Source organism: Cebidichthys violaceus, unplaced genomic scaffold (genome assembly GCF_023349555.1).
Source record: "Cebidichthys violaceus isolate CVI_PGR_0920_01 unplaced genomic scaffold, fCebVio1.0.p SCAF_7, whole genome shotgun sequence".
Classification (NCBI taxonomy): domain Eukaryota; kingdom Metazoa; phylum Chordata; class Actinopteri; order Perciformes; family Stichaeidae; genus Cebidichthys; species Cebidichthys violaceus.
Window position 1 is genome coordinate 4,281,319 of NW_027176927.1, and position 19,869 is coordinate 4,301,187.

At 45.1% G+C, this 19,869-nt stretch overlaps 1 protein-coding gene across 2 annotated transcripts in view; it reads right to left on the bottom strand.

Annotated features, from left to right (window-relative positions):
- The window catches only part of cicb (capicua transcriptional repressor b), a 35,808-nt gene extending 22,632 nt beyond the window's left edge, over positions 1–13,176 (bottom strand). For both annotated transcript variants that reach the window (XM_068735554.1, XM_068735553.1), the window contains exons 1-2: positions 12,965–13,176; positions 2,788–6,697 (exon numbers count right to left, since the gene is read on the bottom strand). In XM_068735554.1, the coding sequence (XP_068591655.1) occupies positions 2,788–6,595 (3,808 nt within the window). In that variant the 5' untranslated portion in view covers positions 6,596–6,697; positions 12,965–13,176. The remainder of the gene's footprint in view (positions 1–2,787; positions 6,698–12,964) is intronic.
- Positions 13,177–19,869: the final 6,693 nt, after the last annotated feature.

The following is a 19,869-nucleotide window of genomic DNA, read 5'->3' on the forward strand; positions in this document are numbered from 1 at the left end:
CACACGCAAACAGGCAAGCGTGCAAGCACACACACACACACAAAGAGACGCTATTCATTCAGCGTCCTTTCAGCTGCAAAGGATCTGAGGAGCGACCGTACACTGAAAACAGACAGCGTTCCCTTTCCTGTCCACTTCTCTGTCACACTCGGGACACGTCCACACAGTGATCAGTACATACACACTGAGGGCAAAGGGCTCAGGTGAAGTGAATAGCACTAACTGACACTTTACGTCCATAAAAAACGGAGAAGTAGGCTCTTATTTTCAGCTGATGGTGAATAATGCTCACACACTCACACGCACTTTATAGTACAGTGTTTTCCCACACCGCAGCTTGAGGAACGAATTCTTCACACACCCACTCAATACACTGAAACTTACAACATATATACTACACACACACACACACACATTTAGAATCAACCCACCTCAGCATTAGAGGCCAAGAACTTAGCCCACACCTTGTTTCACTATATATTGTGACATGAGTCACTAATAAACAAACAAACACATGAACATACACACAGCAAGAGTAAGCGGAAATAGTTTGCAGTGAGTAAGAAGATAACAGTCGCTAGGTTCAGGAAGTCACACACACACACACACACACACACACACACACACACACACACACACACACACACACACACACACACACACTCATAAGCAAACGTTGGTCAGACATTTTCAAGCAACGGCAAGATAACTGCTGTTAAATGCTCCTCTTTTGCTCCATCGTCTTTATTCATCTGTGCTGTTGTCCTCCGAGGCATTCCTCATTCTCTTTCTAATCCTCTTTATTCTCTCTCTCAAAAAACAAAATCAAAAACAAGTTGATGGAAACTGGCCTACATACATGTAGCCCACTCGCTCCGTACCAACTCTTTCGCTTTCGTTGTGAAATGTTAATTTCCTTGCGTAGAACTGACTGATTCAAAGCAGGGAACAGCGACACTTCTTCATTTTATTATTGTTCAGATTCTTATCGAACTTCCCCTTTCGTTACTGTTATAAATCTATGCATCGTCTTGACTATATAGTGTAGGTATGATTGCCACTCAGCCACACAGTTTTTGTCTATAATGACGTGGAATATAAGCGGTGCTCTCCAGTATCAACAAAGCTAATCCTGTATAACGCACAAGCTAATCCTAATAAAAAAGACAAAAACACTCATACCCATGCATACATCTCCTTTTTGTTGCACTCTTTCTCTCTTTACACACACACACAAATACAGAGAAATCATTTAGCATGGGCATACACGGCTGATCATTTAGTTTAGTTTTACCAGCAGACGTGAGGCTGGTGGACAGAGCACTATGAAGCCATATGGGACAACAGAACGTCATCTAACTGGAGCTTCTTTCACTGCATCACACACACACACACACACACACACACACACACACACACACTCAGGTCGTGGCCTGTTCATGTGAATCAAAGCCTCTGTTACACTGTGGGTGTTATTCAGTTTAAGTTTAATTAAAAATCACTTTTAATACTTTGATCATCTTGAAGGAATATTTGTTTAGCTAAATCAGATTTATTTGGTAAAGGAATGTTATAATAGTTGACTGGTATTTGATAATATATATATATATGTATATATATATACAGTATATACATATATATATATATATATATATATATATATATATATATACAGTATATATATATAAGGAGAAACAAATAAGTAAGCAAGGTCCTTTCTATTTATTTTATTTAATAGAAAAATGTCCTTTTAAAATAAAGGCTTGTGTGTGTGTACAAAATGAAAGTAAAGCTACAGCTATAATTTGCCTTGTCTTCTCCTTATTTTAATATTAATGTGTAGTAGCTGCAACCGAATTCACATTATCAAAGTGATTTTTTTTTTCAGTTACTCCTCTGGTATTTTTCTCAAGATGTAGCTGCACTGTCACTGACTTTCTCTGTGGAGTCACAGCTTCTGAGTGTAAGAATCTTTACTATTTTAATGCAAAATGCTGGTTAACCTGCTAGTCCAAAGCCTGTAAACTGAGCTCCTCCTCAGTCCAGTCTGAGTCGACTGTGTGTGTGTGTCAGTATGTTGACACTACAAAGCCAGACAGACACTGAAAACGATATCCTTTAAAAGGGTATGAGACAGGTCTAATAACAATTTAATTTAGTGAGTATACTCTATGGATGGTTATTAAATGGTACACACATACTAAATATGCAGAGAAAAAAAAGCCCCCAACTCTTTATGCCACACAACACATGAAGCAGAAAATGTTTCCAATGAGGCTGTTATAGGTTCCAACTATTGGGATTCATTCAAAATTAAAAAGAGGATAATATTTCCTTCATTCTTTATTTATGTGTGCAGAGCTGGAATTTGGTATTTCATGTAGGAGTAAAGTTTGCATTGAGTGATATTTCAAATTTTGAAAGAAAACTGTAACAGAAAGTCTTCTTTCTGTGAATTGTGGGTATTTATTCTTCACTATATAATACATTTTCCAACACATTATCCAAAATTAATGTTTTAATTTTCTCATTTACAAGATATATTTTCTTTCAGGTTTTGCTTTTTTCATTCTTTTGGAATAAAGACATATTTGTCATGTGATTGGAATATTTCTGAAGATAATACAGCATTTAATATGCATGTACATATCTCCTGTTTCCTAACTACAGCCTAATTCACACATTGCGACTAAAAGCTCCATAGTCTCCACATTTTCTCGTCATTCCTTCAAAGTCACCAACCTCACACACAAAATACACCCACTGACGTACGCATCGAATTCTCACCTGTGCCAGGACGTCCCATGATGATGTCCTTTCGTGGAGCGGGGTGAAGGCTTTCAGCCGGGAGGATCAGTGGCAGCAGAGCGGTGGGAGAAGGGTGACACGGAACTGGCTGCTGGACCTCACCTCCAAACCCTGTCCCCCTGTTCTCCTCTCGGTCCACAGAGCTGTCCGAGGTACTCGGAGCGGGAGCTGTGACTGCTGTGCTGACGGTAACTGACAGGGCCTGCAGGGGGGTGGCCGGGGTGTCAGTGGTGGGCAGGGAGGACGGTGTTGGGGAGACTAGGACTAAAGTTTGGGCTGGGCTCCGCAGGAGGACGGTGCCATTGGGTACTGTGGCTGCAGCAGCGTTAATGGGGACGGGAACCTGGAGGCCTGAAATTGGCTGAGGGGTGAGGGGTGCTAAGCATATGTCTTTAGATGAGGTTTTATCTGCCCCTTCATCGTTTCCACCTCCTCCTCCTCCTCCTCTTTCTAAGGGACACTCAGGATTCCTCACAATGACAGGGGAGTCCCGCAGAGCCTGCTGGGATACGGGGACCACACGACGAGGCCCTCCATCGGGAGTGAGAGGGGAAGGGGGAGTCGGAGATACCAGCAGAGGAGGAGGGGAGACGGCAGTGGAGGACGGTGGCCTGCTGGACGAGGGGGTGGTGACTCCTCTGGGTCGGGAGAAGGTGGGTGTGTGTGTGCGGGAATGTGAGGCTGGTGTCTGGGGGGACAGCACCCGAAAAGAGTTGTTCAGGTCGCCCTGCTCCAGCTCTGTCTTGGGTGTGTAGTCATGGTGGTGTGAGGGGAGGGGTGGTGGAGGAAGTGTGTCGGGCTTTCGTTTGCTGGGGCTCATGGGGACCGTAAACATCAGGTTGCTGTGGAAGGAGGGCTGCACACCTGAAGAGTGTCTCTCCCTTTCTCCTCCTCCTCCGGCTGAGGTCGTTACCTTACTGCCCCCTACCCCCCCTCCCCCTGTACCGCTGGGCTGCCTGTGCCTCCGGGGTTGCAGGCCCGGGGAGGCGGTAATCGGGGAGAAATTGGCAGGCCTGAAACCGAACAGCGGAGAAGGTGAGGGAGAGGGGGCGGGGGAGAAGGGCGATTGGGTGGAGATGGGAGAAAAGGAGGGGGTGCCAGAGCGGGAGCTCCCTAAGGACACGAGCATGGTGGCAGCCTCACACTCGTCAAAGTCAAAGCGGGAGGACAGGTCATGGGGGAGGAGGGAGGGGAGGACCAGGCGGGGTCTGGAGTCTCCTCTGCTGCTGGTCTCACTGCTCTCTCTCGATGTGTCGTCCCACTCGAATTCACTGCTCGCTCTCCCCCGCAGGTCAGGGGTGACGGTCCCTGAGCTGCTGCCTCCTCCTCCTCCCCCCGCCGTCTCCATCTCTTTGGTCCTCATGGACAAGTGTCTGGAGCAGTATCCTCGACGCTGAGACTCCTTCATACAGCCCTCCCTGGAGCACAGCCTCCTCCACTGCTTCCCGTTGAACTTCTTACGGATACCATTAGGTGTACACACCACATCGCCCTTCTTGTATTTCTGCTGAGCCAATGAGAGGGGGGTCCTGGAGCGAGAGGAGGTAGAGGAGGACCCCCCACCAGAAGTGGGAGTAGGGGTCTGAGTGGGAGTGGACTTTGATGGAGGTAGGCTTGGAGTGGTGCTGTTGATTTCAGACCCCAGTAAGGCAGGGGAACGGGGTGGCTGGGGACTCGCTAAGGTGGAGAGATGTGGGGGTGCCAGACCTTGCACCAGAGAGAGGTGGGGTGAGGAGGGGGGGTAGCAGCTGGACTTGGAGACGATGTTTCTGTGCTGAGAGGTCCCAGCGTTCGTCTTGGGGCCGACAGTGAGCGCCATGTTAAAACGAGACACCTCAACGTCCTCCTCTGGGGTGTTCGGCTGGTTCTTTCTCTCTCTGGCAGAGTAGTTCTCTCCGCAGTCATGAGCTGTGCTGCCAGCTACACCAGGAGTCACAGTGGAGGAGTGGGATGGTGGGTGTGCGTTCCCATAGGGCCCTCCTGCAACTCCTTCATGGGAAAAACCATGACCCAACCTGGCTCCCCCTCCCAGCACCCCCATCCCAATACTCAACTGGCACACTTCCCTCTCGACCTCCAACTCCTCCCTCCGCTCCCTCTCTTCCCTCTCCCTCTCACGCTCTCTTTCCTGGGCCCTCCCACCATCCCAATGCGGGACCTCCCAGGGAGGGGTGAGCAGCCTCAGACTTTGTCGGGACACCCACACGGCCTGAGAATTGGCATTGGCTCTCCTCTTGTCTTTCTCTTCCCCCACATCTGCATTGTCCAGAGTCTCTCTGTCTTCACCCAGGAGCACCTGGTAAGGAAAAGACACCCCGGGGTGGGGGTCCACCTGAGTGACGACCCCCTCTCTGTAGAGCAGAGGACCCCCCTCCTCTCCACCGAAGGGCACGCACACTCGGGTCCTGACAGCCACAGGTGCCATGCCAGGCGGGGGGGTGTCCAAAATGAACTCCACAGCGCTCTTAGCCCCGGATGACGACGTCATCGCGGTACCACCATGGAAAGGATATTTAACAAGGGTCTCCTCTCCTTGGAGCTGGACTTCTACAGTGCCTCCACTCACCCTCCGCACCACTCCTGGTCTGAACACAGGTGATAAAAGACAGGAGTCAACCTCCTTAACCCCTCTCTCTGTGGTCCTCTTTATCTGGCGAGCGAGAACTCTCTGGTTTTTCATGCCTTTGGCCAGAGCTTCAGCGAGTCCCTCTGAAAGCCTGGCCTCTTTCTGGTGCGAGTTATGGAGAGGAGCTGGGTAGTGGGAGTTCTTCTGATGAAGGTTCGGTCCTGTTGCTTCCATCCCGTCCAGGTCAGTCGAGTGCTCACTCGCCGTGTCAGTGGAGGAAGAGCGCACTGAGTTCGGGGCCCCCTCGGACTCGTTCTCCCCAGCTTGGGAATCCTTTTCCTGGGATTCTGCCGTCCTGAGGGTTTTATCCTGGTTTGCTTCTGGAGCTTTGCTATCCACAATTAGCACTGATGGCTGATTACCTGAGCAATTATTACTTATACTATTACTGCTATTGATAAGAGTATTATGGCTACCGTCACTACGGTTAGCCATGTTGTTAATACCACTTGTAGTGTTACTTTTAGTACTATTTATACTAAAATGAATGCTGTTATTAGTGCTTTTACTAATATTGTTACTACTCTTGAAATTATTATTGGGTGTATTCAAACTCTCACTGATTCTGCTGTGAATATTGCAGTAACTGTTGTGTATGAGTGCAGGGCTGGAGGTAGAAATGGTAGTTAGGCTACTTGCATTGTTTGCAAAGTGCTCATATGTGTATTTTTTCTTGGGTACACGAGCCTTAAATGTGGCTGTTTTCCTGCTAGAGACGGAGCCTAAACTGGGGCTGTGATTGGTGGCCGGAGGGGGCGTGGCGGTGGAGAGTGGCGTTGGGGTAGAGGTAGGAAATGCTACAATATCAGTGGACACTGTCTTATTTCCATTCGTGCCCACTGTCTTTCCCTTTTCTGTCTTTTCTTCTGCCTTTTTGTCTTCCCTCTCGACTGATTCCACAGGTGTCCTCGGTTCCGTAGACTCCTCCCTCGCGGGGGTATTGCTGCTCATGATCGGCTCTTCGTTGGAGCTGACGGACGTGTGCGAGATCTGTTTGCTTGTGGGAGTGCTGGGTGTCTGCTGTGTGGTTCTGACGAGCGTTTCCCTCTTGACTCTTTTGGGATCTTTCTCTTGAAGGGGCTGAGAGCCCCCTCTCCTTCTCCCCCCTCTACCTCTGGTTAACGGGGGAGTACGCCCTCTGTGTTTCTTTAATGGTCTCATCTCGTCTTCGCCGTTCACAAAGTGCAGATTTTGTGGTGTTTTACTTCTAAGGCACTCTTCCGTTTTCCTTGTCTCCTGTCCTTCTGTCCTCTGTATTGCAAGCTGGAAAGGAAGAGGGAGACACAGAAGACAGAGGGTCATTTATTATCTTCATAACCCAAAAATTGCTGAGAATAAAAGTGACGTCATACCTGGAAGTGTGCTACACTGCACTGGCTAAACATCTGACGTATGCTCTCATTTACCCTCCATTTCTTCCTAAACCACAAAAGTGTGCATGCAAGCGTGTCTGTGTGTGCTTGTGTATAAGTGCCAGTTTGTATGCTTGAAACATTAAAAATCTTAATTCCAACATTTGTAATCTACCATTTCTCAACGAGACAGCAACATAAAAAAAGACTGCTTCAAGAAAATAAAGGACACTATTGCTTTTCTGATAAAAATCCATATTCTTCTCCAGATGGTATCACATTTAGCTTAATACTAACTAATTAATAAAATGTGAAAAAATAGACATTTATATGCTGATAGTAAGGATGAGTTGATGATTTATTTCCCAGATTATTCTGGCCAAATATGTCCAAGATTAAGATTTAATCTGGTTAACTATTATGAAATCACTTAGTGGGTTAGTTTACTCTCTTAAAATAGAGTTCAGAAAAAAAAGAAGTAAAATTTGAGCCAAAACATCCAAGGTCACTCACTTCAATTTGTCTCTTACTCCTGAATCCAACTATCTGTCTTTAATGAGGCCTACACTTATTTCATTTAAAATGCATGCAGAGACAAAAAAGATTTTCTCTCGATCTTACACACACACACACACACACACACACACACACACACACACACACACACACACACACATCTCCCCACTGTACTCCCTCAAGCTACTTCAACATGCGACAGGGTAGCTTTCTCACGCTATGCATTATAGACTGGATTCTCCGTGTTCGACGTCGGATCGCATCAACAACACAGCATTTATTTTGACTTCAATTGGGAGGAAAAGGGCTGGCAGTGGCCTGGGTGAGGTCACCCTACAACGTGAGTGAGAGAAAGAGAGAGAGAGAGAGAGAGAGAGAGCGAGAGAGAGAGAGAGAGAGAGAGAGAGAGAGAGAGAGCGAGAGAAAGAGAGAGAGAGAGAGAGAGAGAGAGAGAGAGAGAGAGAGAGGTGGGAGTATGCGGCTGTTTGTTCAAAAAGGCCGTTCTAGTGTAGTCATTGGGAATTTCCACAGTCATTCTAGCACTCGCTGGCCCTCTCTCTCTCTCTCTCTCTCTCTCTCTCTCTCTCTCTCTCTCTCTCTCTCTCACTCTCTCTCTCTCTCTCTCTCTCTCTCACACACTCTTTCTCTCTCTCACTCTTTCTCAATGTCTCAGTCTTTCCCAGTCGTCTTTTGTCATTGGCTCTATCTCTCTCTCTCTTACACACACACACACACACACACACACACACACACACACACACACACACACACACACGTTTCTACAAAAAGACAATATAATTGGAATAATCTGCCATGGTAAGATACCCCTAAAATGAGAGAAATTAAAAGGCTGGCACAGGTTTCGGCACAGTCACTGATGCAAGATTACAGGCTAAATACAGTCACACACACACACACACACACACTCACACACACAAACACACACACACACACACACACACACACACACACACACACACACACACACACACACACACACACACACACACACAGACGTGTGCATATGTGCCTCCCTCGACTAAGCTCAGCAACTCACCAACATGTGAAAATGCCCGCATTCCTACAAATACAGACAAGACGACATCACTTGTTACACACACACACACACACACACACACACACACACACACACTCACAGTACGTGTCGTTGAAAAGATCGTTGCACACACACATAAGGTGACCTTGTTGTTAACCGTTTGTTTGCTGTTACAAACAATACACACCATAGACCAGTAACACCACCGCTTCCAACTCCTACAGTACAGAAAAGCATCTCTTCCTGGTCCTGAGTGACAAATAAACAACCACTCGGTTTTGACGTCTGCCCCCACATATAGTGTTTACTGTAGAAACAGGCATTGATCATCACCGTGGTATTTTTCTGCAGATACTAATCTTAAAAGCGGTACTGATGTTTCTTATTTCATTGCGGCAGCACCGTGTGGGTAGCTTAACATCTGGAGTTTACCCACTGTACTGAAACTGGGATGCTTCATGCAGACTCTTGAAAAACACTGCTCTGTTCAAATGTTTATTCTTTTACCAACTACACAACTCTTCTTTAGAGTCCGAAGAACAGAAGAAGATGAGCACCAGTTACTCCAACACTTCTCATTTAAATGTATGAAAATGAATAAAACAGATATGAGGCAAATATGAAGCTTCCCTGTTGAATGACTCACATAATGAATGCATCTTATGAACCCAAAATATCAGCCTTGCTTTTCATATCAGTGCTGATAAGAAAACATATTTTTAGACAAACCCTACTGCCAATTAGCTGACCGTACTTGTATACTAACAAAAACTAAATCAAGAGATCATAAAGTGAAACTTCACAGTTTATCACTCCCTTCCTAGTTAAGAGTCCATTTTTCTAAATGAAATGTATAAATCTCAGACAAAGATTGAGACAGAAGAAAGAAAATCCAGGCTGCAGGAACGTCTACCATCTACCAGCACCAGTAGTGCTTCATCAGAGTAGACACTGAGGCCTGGACTGGGCGTGTTGGTCCTGCACTCTGTAAAGACAGGAAGCAGTCAGGGCCACTTCACTGACTGTCTGGCTCACTGGATTTCTCTGGAGGATCTGATCTTAGCTCAGAAAAATGTGTTTGTTCATGCTCATGGCCTTCGAAAACGCTCTAGGATTTGGCAGATAAGCCAGCAGCAGGCATTTGTGTACATTCACATTCTGTAACTCTGAAAGTACTGGACCGCACAACAGTTATGTGCTCACCGTGTAGACAACCGGAGTTTCAGAATTAGACATCGAGACTTTTACGACCTTCTTTACTTTCAGTTTGTCACCAAACTAAAACTATTCATCACCCGAGTGTGCAAGCAGCAGTTCAATTTAAGTTGATGGAAACATTTAAACTCTTCAAACGTGTGCACCCATTTGTGAATCCATCCTCAATGTGTGGACGAGCAATGATCTCATCCACGGAATTTCATTTGAAATTCCAGACAATATATCATATTGTAACATGTTGTAACTACTGAATTAAAGGGATAAGTATGTGAATTCATGCAGGAGGCTTCTGTAATTCCAATGCTGCCTTATAATAATTGGCATAGGATTTTAATGTTTCACATATAATCCTAATTCTTCCCCATCAAACATCCCCTAAATTGACAATAACTGCAGACCTTTCACTCTTAATATTTGTTAGCTACGATCCCAGATTCCAGGAGCACCACGTCTAAATCTCTCCTCTTGGGTTTTTCGTGCATAAGTTATTAGGACTGAAAAATATAAAGGAATTTGTTGGAGAATCCTGATTGTGCTCTGGGATGCATCCAGACGAAGCAGAGTGGAACTCAGTCATAATTTAGGTGATTCAGGACATCTGCACCTTCCAGTATTAGAGCGGGTTGAGAGTGAGATATTTGCTGCTCTAGTCTAAAGCGACTGTAAATCCCAAACAGACGGATAAACGACAGCTATCGTCTTCATGGCGTTGGACCAGACTCCTCCTTTAACAGCAAAAAGATGCTGTTTCACCCAACACACACACACACACACACACACACACACACACACACACACACACACACACAGGAGCACACAATGCAACCCCCCTCCACAGCATAGCAACATCAAACTTTACACACACTAAACGCTCTCCCTGGAATTTACAGTGCAGTCATGCATACACTGTTAAAATTTCTCTTGGACCTATATATTGTTTCACACTCACACATTCATTGTGCCGTATAAACACCCGACACACACACACATGACATGCAGGAGTGCACACTCTGGCTGCTATACGTTTCGCTTTTCTTTAATGAGAAACATAAAAAATAACTTTTATGATATCAAATTTGGATATTCAAAATATAGATGTTCAAGCAAATAGCACCATGCTGGAGATTTCTTAGCAGGTTGGACAAGGGAGCGTGCGCACCAGGAAATCTCATCTCAATGTCAACACTATAAGAAGAAGTTATTACTGGTCTATACAACTTTAATAAACCTCAACCTTGATGCCAATTTATCCGGTCATTTGTTAGCCTATACATGGCACAGGATGTGTGTGTGTGTGTGTGTGTGTGTGTGTGTGAGTGTGTGTGTGTGTGTGTGTGTGTGGGGGGGGGGGGGGGGGGGGGGGGGGGCGATGACGACGTGGAGGCATGACTGCATGCGGCTGTCTTCAGGTTGTGTATACCTTGTTCAATGCTGCATTTTGCACTGTATGTCAATGTGAGTGTGTGTACGTAGTTACCAGGCACACTGCAGCTCATCCCTCTCCTAAAAAGCATTTTATGGGTGTCTGTATGGGCGCAGGGCTGCAGTGACGGGGACAGGGATGGAGCGGGGAGAGAACGTGCCACGGTACAACAGAAGAAGAAGACAGTATGTGCCACGGTACAACAGAAGAAGAAGACAGTATGTGCCACGGTACAACAGAAGAAGAAGACAGTATGTAAGCCTAGTGTGGCCCTTGTTCACTCCTGCATGGCAGGGTGGCTTTGCCCTTAACTGGGTCACCGGGGAACACACTCACACATGAAACAGCAAAAAAAAGAAGAACATGCTCTCTGTTCTACACACACACACACACACACACACACACACACACACTTGTTTATGCACTCACAAGTGAGTGGGATGTGATCATTCATGCAACATGAGACGAGTGAAAGAAAACATTTCGTTCAGGTATTTGAGGTGTAGCAAGAGGGCCGAGCTGTGAAGTGTGTGAGCATGCCAGTGTGTGACTGCGCTTGTTATGGAGAACATTGTGACGTAGTATGAATACTGGCATGCTGCTTAGCGGCTGGCATATATCTGACACTAAATTACATCAATAAAAGAGAAAACATTGAGCCCTGGAATTTGTGCATTCTGAGCCCCATATTGATCAAGAGGCCATAAAAGCATAGATCAGAGGTGACAGTGATGCCACATCAATGACCAACTGCTCTACAATGTGCACAGATGCTTATATATATGCACATGAGAGATGTGTCTTCTGCCTAAATGGAGGGATGAGGAATGAATGCCACATTTGTAAAAAATCTGCAGGACAGACCCGAGGACACTTTAAAGTCTAAATGTCATCCAATTCCTGAGACTGTAAAATACACCCAAAGACAAAATATGACAAATACTGTGAAGAACTGCCCAGTCAGAGATGTCAAAGGGTGCATCGGCACTGATGGCATTGCAGGAAAGTGGAGCGTTGACGACGGGGAAAAAAGCCGAGAAAAGACCTCCAGCTTCTTCTTTACGCTGATCTCTGCGAGTACTACGAGAGGCGCTACACAATGTCAAAGGAGTATTATGACTCGAGGTAGTCAGCCGGTCTGCTCCGCTGCACGACAAAACACAAACAACCCGTTTCAAGTGACATTTTATTCTCCCAACTACAAAGAGCGCAATTCTTCTTCTCATACAACGATGTTTTGGGCATGCAGATAGGTCTCACACTACAACGCCTAGTAGTGTGTGCACGCAACCACTCCGCTGAAAGCTTCCCTTAATGAAGCCTGTAAGGTGACACTATATGCATTTTAAAAAAACTTAAAAGCACGAGTTTGTGTTGGTGTTTGGCTCTAGTAAGCAGCTCAGTAACGTTAGTAGTAGTGGTGGTGGTGGTGGTGGTGGTTGTTGTAGTAGTCGTAGTACGCAACATAATGACACCGTCAGCCAGACCACAAGGAGACGGGATATTTACACGCTGTCGTGTTTATATTAATATATATATATATATATATATATATATATATATATATATATATATATATATATATTTATATTTTATGTTTTTTATAAATTATCTTGCGACGCTGTTGGTAAACATTTTAGGCTGCAATGCTGCAAAATAGGTCGGTACGCTTTTTACTACGCGACGGTTAAGGAATAGTACTCAACAGTTACCACAATGTAGTAATGACACCGGAGGAAGGCTGACATGTTTTGCCCGGTTCGTCTGTTCGTGGGACTGCGGAAAAAACATTAGAGAAAAGTTTTTAGGCTGTTACACCCCCCCCACCCACACCCCCCCTGTCTCTCTCTCTCTCTCTCGGCTCTTCCTCGGTGTCTCACTATTTCTTCGGACGGTGTTTCCTCGCTGTAATATTCGTGTCAGTTGAGCGTCGCTACCTTCTGCTAACTTTAGTTTCAACTCACCCAAACAGAGCTTTTTCCTCCTCGCCACGGAAAGATTTACGGTGTTATTGTGCTGATGAGGAGGCGGGCACAACTGTCGGTAACGTCCCCTCTTGGCTGTCGGCTCTGACGACTGCGCGGTCCGGACTCGCACTTTACTTTTCCTCCGCAAAACATGTCCTTACCCCCGCAGAAACTCAAACAAGGCTGTAAAAAAAAAAAAACTATCGAGTCTTCTTTTCCACTACAGTCACAAAATGGTGAATGAACCACCAACAGCTGGGCAAGCCGACCAATGAGAGGTCGCTGACAGTTACAGTAGCCAATCAGCGCCGGCCTCACAGACCAGGGGGCGTGGCGCGCTGTCAAAGTCCAGTTGACAGACGGGGGGATCCAGCCAATGGCGACGCGGATGCTGAGCCAGACCGGTGTCCTGTCCCAAACTTTACAGTATCCAATAAGAGCTCTGGGAACCATAGGAACAGCGCGAGGGAGGGTCGGGAGGAGGGAGCAGATCACTGAGGGCCAATAGAAAGGCACAAATGCCCCCTCCGCTCCTGAAAAGAAGTATGTTTACCATAATTGACAGCACAATTGCCATCCCTGAGCAGACGGTGATAATGCATCAATCTTTCTGCTTCTCCCTACAGACGTTGGTGCAGCAGGGTTAAAGCACCACAATGCGGCTGTTTGTACTCTGTGGCCCAAGCATGCAGACTGTTGCATCAAGTGTATTTTAATAGTTATTAAAGTATTATTGAGGAACATGAAGAATACGCACGAGTGCGTGATTTAAAAGTTCCTTAAGGAGCTGGACAACACTTCAGTGCTGCAGACACAGCCGACGCATCGGTGCCCCTTTGCAAACTCGCTCTCTCCCTCTCTCCTCTCTCTCCCTTTCTCTCCCTCACTCCCTCTCTTTCCCTCTCACTTTTCTCTCAGCAACAAGACGCTGACTTTCACCGCATTGAGCCAATCACGGCGCAGCATCCCGCTGGCTCTGACGTTGGTAATCTCTCCGCCCCGCCCACTCCAGTGAAAGTGAACGGGGACCGGTCAGGGCTGACGTCACTTCACCGGCAGGCGATTGGGCAGGCGTGCGACGTCTCGGGACCAATGGCTGCACGCAGCGATGATGTCATCACGAGTGTTGCCACCAGCTGGACCAAGAGGGCGTGGTCTGTGCGTAAACTCGGCTAACCCCGTGTTTGTAACTTGCAGGGGTGTTGGAGACGAACCGGTGTGCTTTGGGAACTGTGTGGCTGGAAAAGAGAAAGGTGTGCATGTTTGAGAAGATGGCGCGTGCGTGAGACGGGCATCCTGCACGTGCAAAAACTTTGATACATGGAGTCTGTACAGTGAGCTTTAACCTCTGCATAAAGGAAGAGAAAGCACAGCATCTCACTCAAGATATAGTGCCATAATAGTAAAGATTACATAACCCCCCTGCTCTGTGTTGTAGCAAACCAGACTCATGCTGAGACAGACAGCCATGCGGGATCTCACAGGAGCAGCGCCCCCTGTCGGTGAGACCTGATGCATGCGTGCTTATCTCTCAGTCAAGAGAGAGGAGAGAAGAGATAGACCTAAAAACAGAACAAAGTTGTGATTGGCCGAAGGGGCTGTATATTTTAAAAGAGTTTACTACCTACGTGTGTCTGCCTGTGTTTGTGCACGTGTGTGTGTGTGTGTGTGTGTGTGTGTGTGTGTGTGTGTGTGTGTGTGTCGAGGGAGAGAGAGAGAGAGAGAGAGAGAGAGAGAGAGAGAGAGAAGAGAGAGAGAGAGAGAGAGAGAGAGAGAGAGACACAGAGGAGAGACAGAGGACGGAGAGGCTGGGTGTTGATTAAATGTTGATGTATAGTGACATCTAGTTGTAATTGTTCAGCACTGCAACTTACTTTTCGATAGGGAACAATTTGTCCACAAAACAGTTAAATGTCTCAGAGGTACTGTGCTTTACTCAAACTGGGATGCTGGGAAATGAGACAATATATAAACAAGTGATTAAAGTAAACTTGTTCATATATTTCTAACTTGTTGAGATATTTCCTTCTTTTTATGCATTAACATAAGGAATTAAATCAATTAAACAATATGAACAGTAAACATCACCTTTCATGATTTTGAGCCATGAGTAGACTTTGCTTCTCTTTAAAGTGTCACAAGCCACAAAGGCTGGGAACCAATACACCTAAACCTTTCTGTCAGATGATATATATTTGCAGGCTTTCAATATATTTAGTGTTTCACTACATAGATCTCTATCGGGTCTCTCGTCCTCTATGTCTGTCCTCCATCCCAAAATATCTTTAATTTTGTATATTGTGAGATCTGCAGCTCAAAACCAGTAAGATGGAAGCACTCATACTGGGTTTCCAAAGTAAAAATCATAGATGATGATGATACTGGAGTTTTTTGAGGTTAATATTGATCCTGATATTTGAGCGTTCATATAAATTATAAATTGGTTATTAAAGAATCACAACCAGGATTTTCACTGAGCCGTACATTCTACAGCACAGGTGTCAAACTCAAGGCCGACGACGACAGGGAGGGACATTAATGATGCAGAGAGGTGACAAAAATAGCTTTGAACAAAGTTAATGTAATAACTTGTGTTTGATGATATTTGTCTTAGTTATTTTCTTTAAAAGTTTGATCTTTTAATTTAGGGTTTCTTAGCCCTAAATTAAAAGGATTTATGTTATAATAACAGATATGTGTTTAAATATATTTTTACATTTATATAACTGCATGTACAATATTGCTACACTTGAATAAACAATAATCAAATGCAGAGACAGTTTTTTAACAATACGTCAGGGAGTAGTTACATTTATACAGTCTTACGGTTACAACCGGCCCTTTGAGGGAAACCATGATGATGTGGAAATTAGTTTGACACCCCTGTTCTACAGTTTAAATATGGACTTGTCAGTGCTCTCTGGTGGACAAACTATGTAATTGAGACCTCAAACAAATCTTCTGCATCTGCATATTATAAGCTGATACCAGTCTATCTGTGATAAACTAATATCAGACAGTACTTTGCTCGTGTTATCGGTCTGTGTCGAGTAAAAAGGTGTAAAGAGCCAGGATGGAGCAGAAGCCTTCCTACCACTAGAGGGTCACCCCAACAACAAGCTGAAGGTCCTGTGCCTGAGCGGTGGGTGGTAGATTGCTTTTGTTGGCGGCCCTTTGGAGGACTATTTTGTATGAAGGCAGGAAGAATAAAGAATTGAAAATGTCTGGGAAACCCTTTGAAAACACATGAACTGTATAAACTGGATTCACTGTCCAAACAGCAGTCCAGATTTCCACTATCTGCAGCCTGGCATGTGCACTTCATGTGTGAAGAGCTGGACTGCTGTTGCTATTCTGCAGGCGCTACACTGCAGAATATAAAAGTGATAATCAGGATACATAATAATGCACACCACCATTACACTGTACAAATGCACTTTTACCTTTATCAGTGGACATGTGGACATTCATGTCCCTCTCAGGATGATTCATAATAACTTTGCTGTTCCTGTTTTCATTGAGCGTCATCATCAGACATTTGAATTTATTTATGATTAAGTGTATAGCTTTCACATCACACATCTACACATCCAGACGTGACCCAGATGTGCGTTGCCCTGTGTGATATTGTGAAAAGGAACACATGGAAGTCTGGCTGCAATTATGTAAACTTATAATTCAATTTTTCATTAATTTGTAAGATTCATATATATATATATTTCGGTGTTAAAATACGTTCTACTCTATTGTATAACTTTCTATGGCTATATATTCAGTGCCCCACTACGAGGATCAATAAAATCTCATCATATCATTTTTTCAATGCACTTTTTTCCTTGTCTTTTCCTTGCATGCAACCCCAACAACCACCCCACCTCGTTAGCGAGTCCCCCCTCTCTGCCCCCACCCGCTCTGCTCTCCCCCTCTCCATGGGAGCGTGACCTCTGACCTTCACCCTTCACCCTCTCTCTGTGCGCTCATCACCAGCCTGTCAGTCAAACACTAGAGACCACCTTCTCCTGCTGGGCTCTGCTGTCAAGACCGGCCTCAGGTACAGACAGCAGCCGAGCAACAATAGAGAGAGAGAGAGAGGAGAGAAACACTGTGAGGTTAGATGACAAGAGAAAGGAAGAGCATGATATAACCTGAGCTGGACGAGAGTGGCAAGAGCGATAATTTGACATTAAATTAACTTTACTTACTCTGTCCAAAACAGTAAGTTATTTTGAATTAACTGGTCTGAAGCTCAGCAGTGGTCTTATCTTTTTCTTCCCACTAAACCAACCCTAACTCCACACAAAGCCGGACCCACGTCAGGAATGTCTCTCACCTCAGGGTCTCCTAAAGCAGACGCTGGCAGTAGCATAACCTCCGACCTCTGACCCTCATCATGACCACACTCACCCTCGGGGTCAGACCGTGCATGTCCCGTCAAACCCCGGACGGAGCGATGAGAATAGAAAACTGGAAGATGGAAAAGGTTCCTCAAAACAAAAGCTCCTGCAGTCACAGAGATGGTTCGCTCGAATAAGATGATCAAAACCAACAATAAAACTCAGTGTGGGTGTCAGGTACACTACCATGAAGTTATCCACCCAGTTTCATCTGAAAGTTGGGCTTTAACAGTCCCTGCAGCTATGGATTCTTGTTACCAAAAGGAATGGAGTCATCAGATATGGCAAAGACACGTACCTTTTGGATTATTAAAATCTAAAAGGTGTGGGTCTTCGCTAGCAGCATTGCTGTTTTGGATGGCAGATAGATAGATAGATAGATAGATAGATAGATAGATAGATAGATAGATATTTAGCTCCAAGCGCTGCTGTACTGAAGCGCAGGCTTACTTTGATTATATAGCATTTTGATATTTAAAACTTATCTTTCCTGATTTTTTCATCTTATTTGCACACATTTAGGCTTCTATCAAAGTTTACGTTACGTTTTTCGTAACATTTGTGTTTCAGCCATCAAACTTCCTACCTGGGGCTGAAGCAAACTACAAAAGCAGTTTTACAAAAGAGGCCAAGAGTCTTAGAAAAGATTTGCACTTTCAGTTTTTTTTTGCTCCACTCATTACCTTCGGCTTTTAGTTACAGAATGGGTTACTGAAAGAATGGAGGGGCTCTTTGTGTATCATGTGTCAACAGAGGACAAGTCTGCTCCTGCGGCTTACGGGGGGGGCAGCGAGGAGTCATGACATCTAAAAATGTCTGATAAATGCTGCACACAGACCGTGCAAGGTTACGGATTTAGGGAAGACCATGCCAGCACTAACGGGTACTAAACCTGGAAATAAAAACTTCCAAGGATTTGACTGAAGAGATGCCACCACAAAAGACATGTAGACGGAAATGTATTAAAGTCCCTCTTTTGTAGACCTATTCTGAAGGAAGCTTGAATAGCTCCTGTGAAGTGATGACATTGGCTCCGTGTCACATCTAAATGGCAAGAAAAAGCAAAGAGAGGACATCTCAGCATCATTAGAGAGGTGGCACAGGAGGCCGGCATCCACACAGGCAGCAGTACGGAGAACAGTAGACCCTTGTACTCACTGCATTCTTGTTCACAGTAACTTTACACCACTCAGCTGTTCCTCAGGGTCCACGTCATGTCCCGGAGCTGAAGGCGGGCCCCTCATGGACAGGCGTCCTTGGACACACAGATTCCTGTCTGCATTAGAGACAAGATGTATAAGGAGTGGATAGAAAGCCTTTCCAAACCAGAACACCGCTTTAGTATTTTTGTGTTTCATTCTTTAACTTTTACATTAACTTTTGCTCTTAAGTGCCTGCACATTGAACAGTTTTTGAATAGAGTTATTTAATGCATTAGCTTATTTCTTTAGTTTGGATGTTTTTAAATATTAATATTTTTATGTGGCAAAACCTTATACAATAAAAAAAGTAAATTACTACATCTTGTGGTCCCCTTAGCCCATCCTTAGGCACCAAACATCACTTTGGGAACCATTGATATATAGTGAATAGAAAGGATAAGCTCAATATTTCAGATGGATGATTTGTTCAATGTATGATTATGCTTGAGTTGGATGAAGTTGTTGCACTAGTCACTGACTTATTGTTCATTAAGCGATAAGTAAACTTAAAGCAGCAAAGAGCCAAATAATCCAGCAAACTAAGCTTTTAATTACTGTTGTATGTTATCATCTATCAATTGCACCAAGGAACACAGTGTGCAAAATCAACTTCGAGCTGCACAGTATGCAGTGCAGTGTTTCAACAACAGGGGGAGACAGTCAATGTGAAATGACTAAGCACAGGACTAAAGGTAAACCATTTTTGTTTTGATGGTGTACAAAGTGCAAAGCAAGGCCTATTTCATGAAGTCGTGTTTACCCTTTACCCATCAGATCAGGCACTCACGTTTCAGTCCCCTATGTGCGGGAAAAACACATTTTAGATGATAATATGTATTTTACCGTCAAACAGGTCCAACAGAAAGATTGGCGGGAAGGAAGGAGAAAAAGGAAATACAAGTAAAAGTACCAGCTTTTCAAACAAACCACATCAATGTGCGCACACACACACACACACACACACACACACACACACACACACACACACACACACACTCTCGTCTGTGCTCGCTGTGACAAAGCTGCTGTCGCTGTGAAAAGTGCACCATCGCTCCTGTGCGGTGCAGCTTTTCTCTGTATGGTGGAGGAAGTGGTGAACTTCTACTAGCATGCCCTGCCGTATGTCACGGCACCGTAACTCTCGCAGAGGATGCAACTGCCCCGCGTGTGTATGAATGCATTGAGTGTGTGCACATTCACAAAGGCCTCTTGCTGTGCAGCGTGTGCACAACGCATACAGGCTGCGGTTGTATGTGGAGCACGGAGCCGGCTCTGCGCTGGTTTCCGCGAAAGCAGGCGCTCAAAG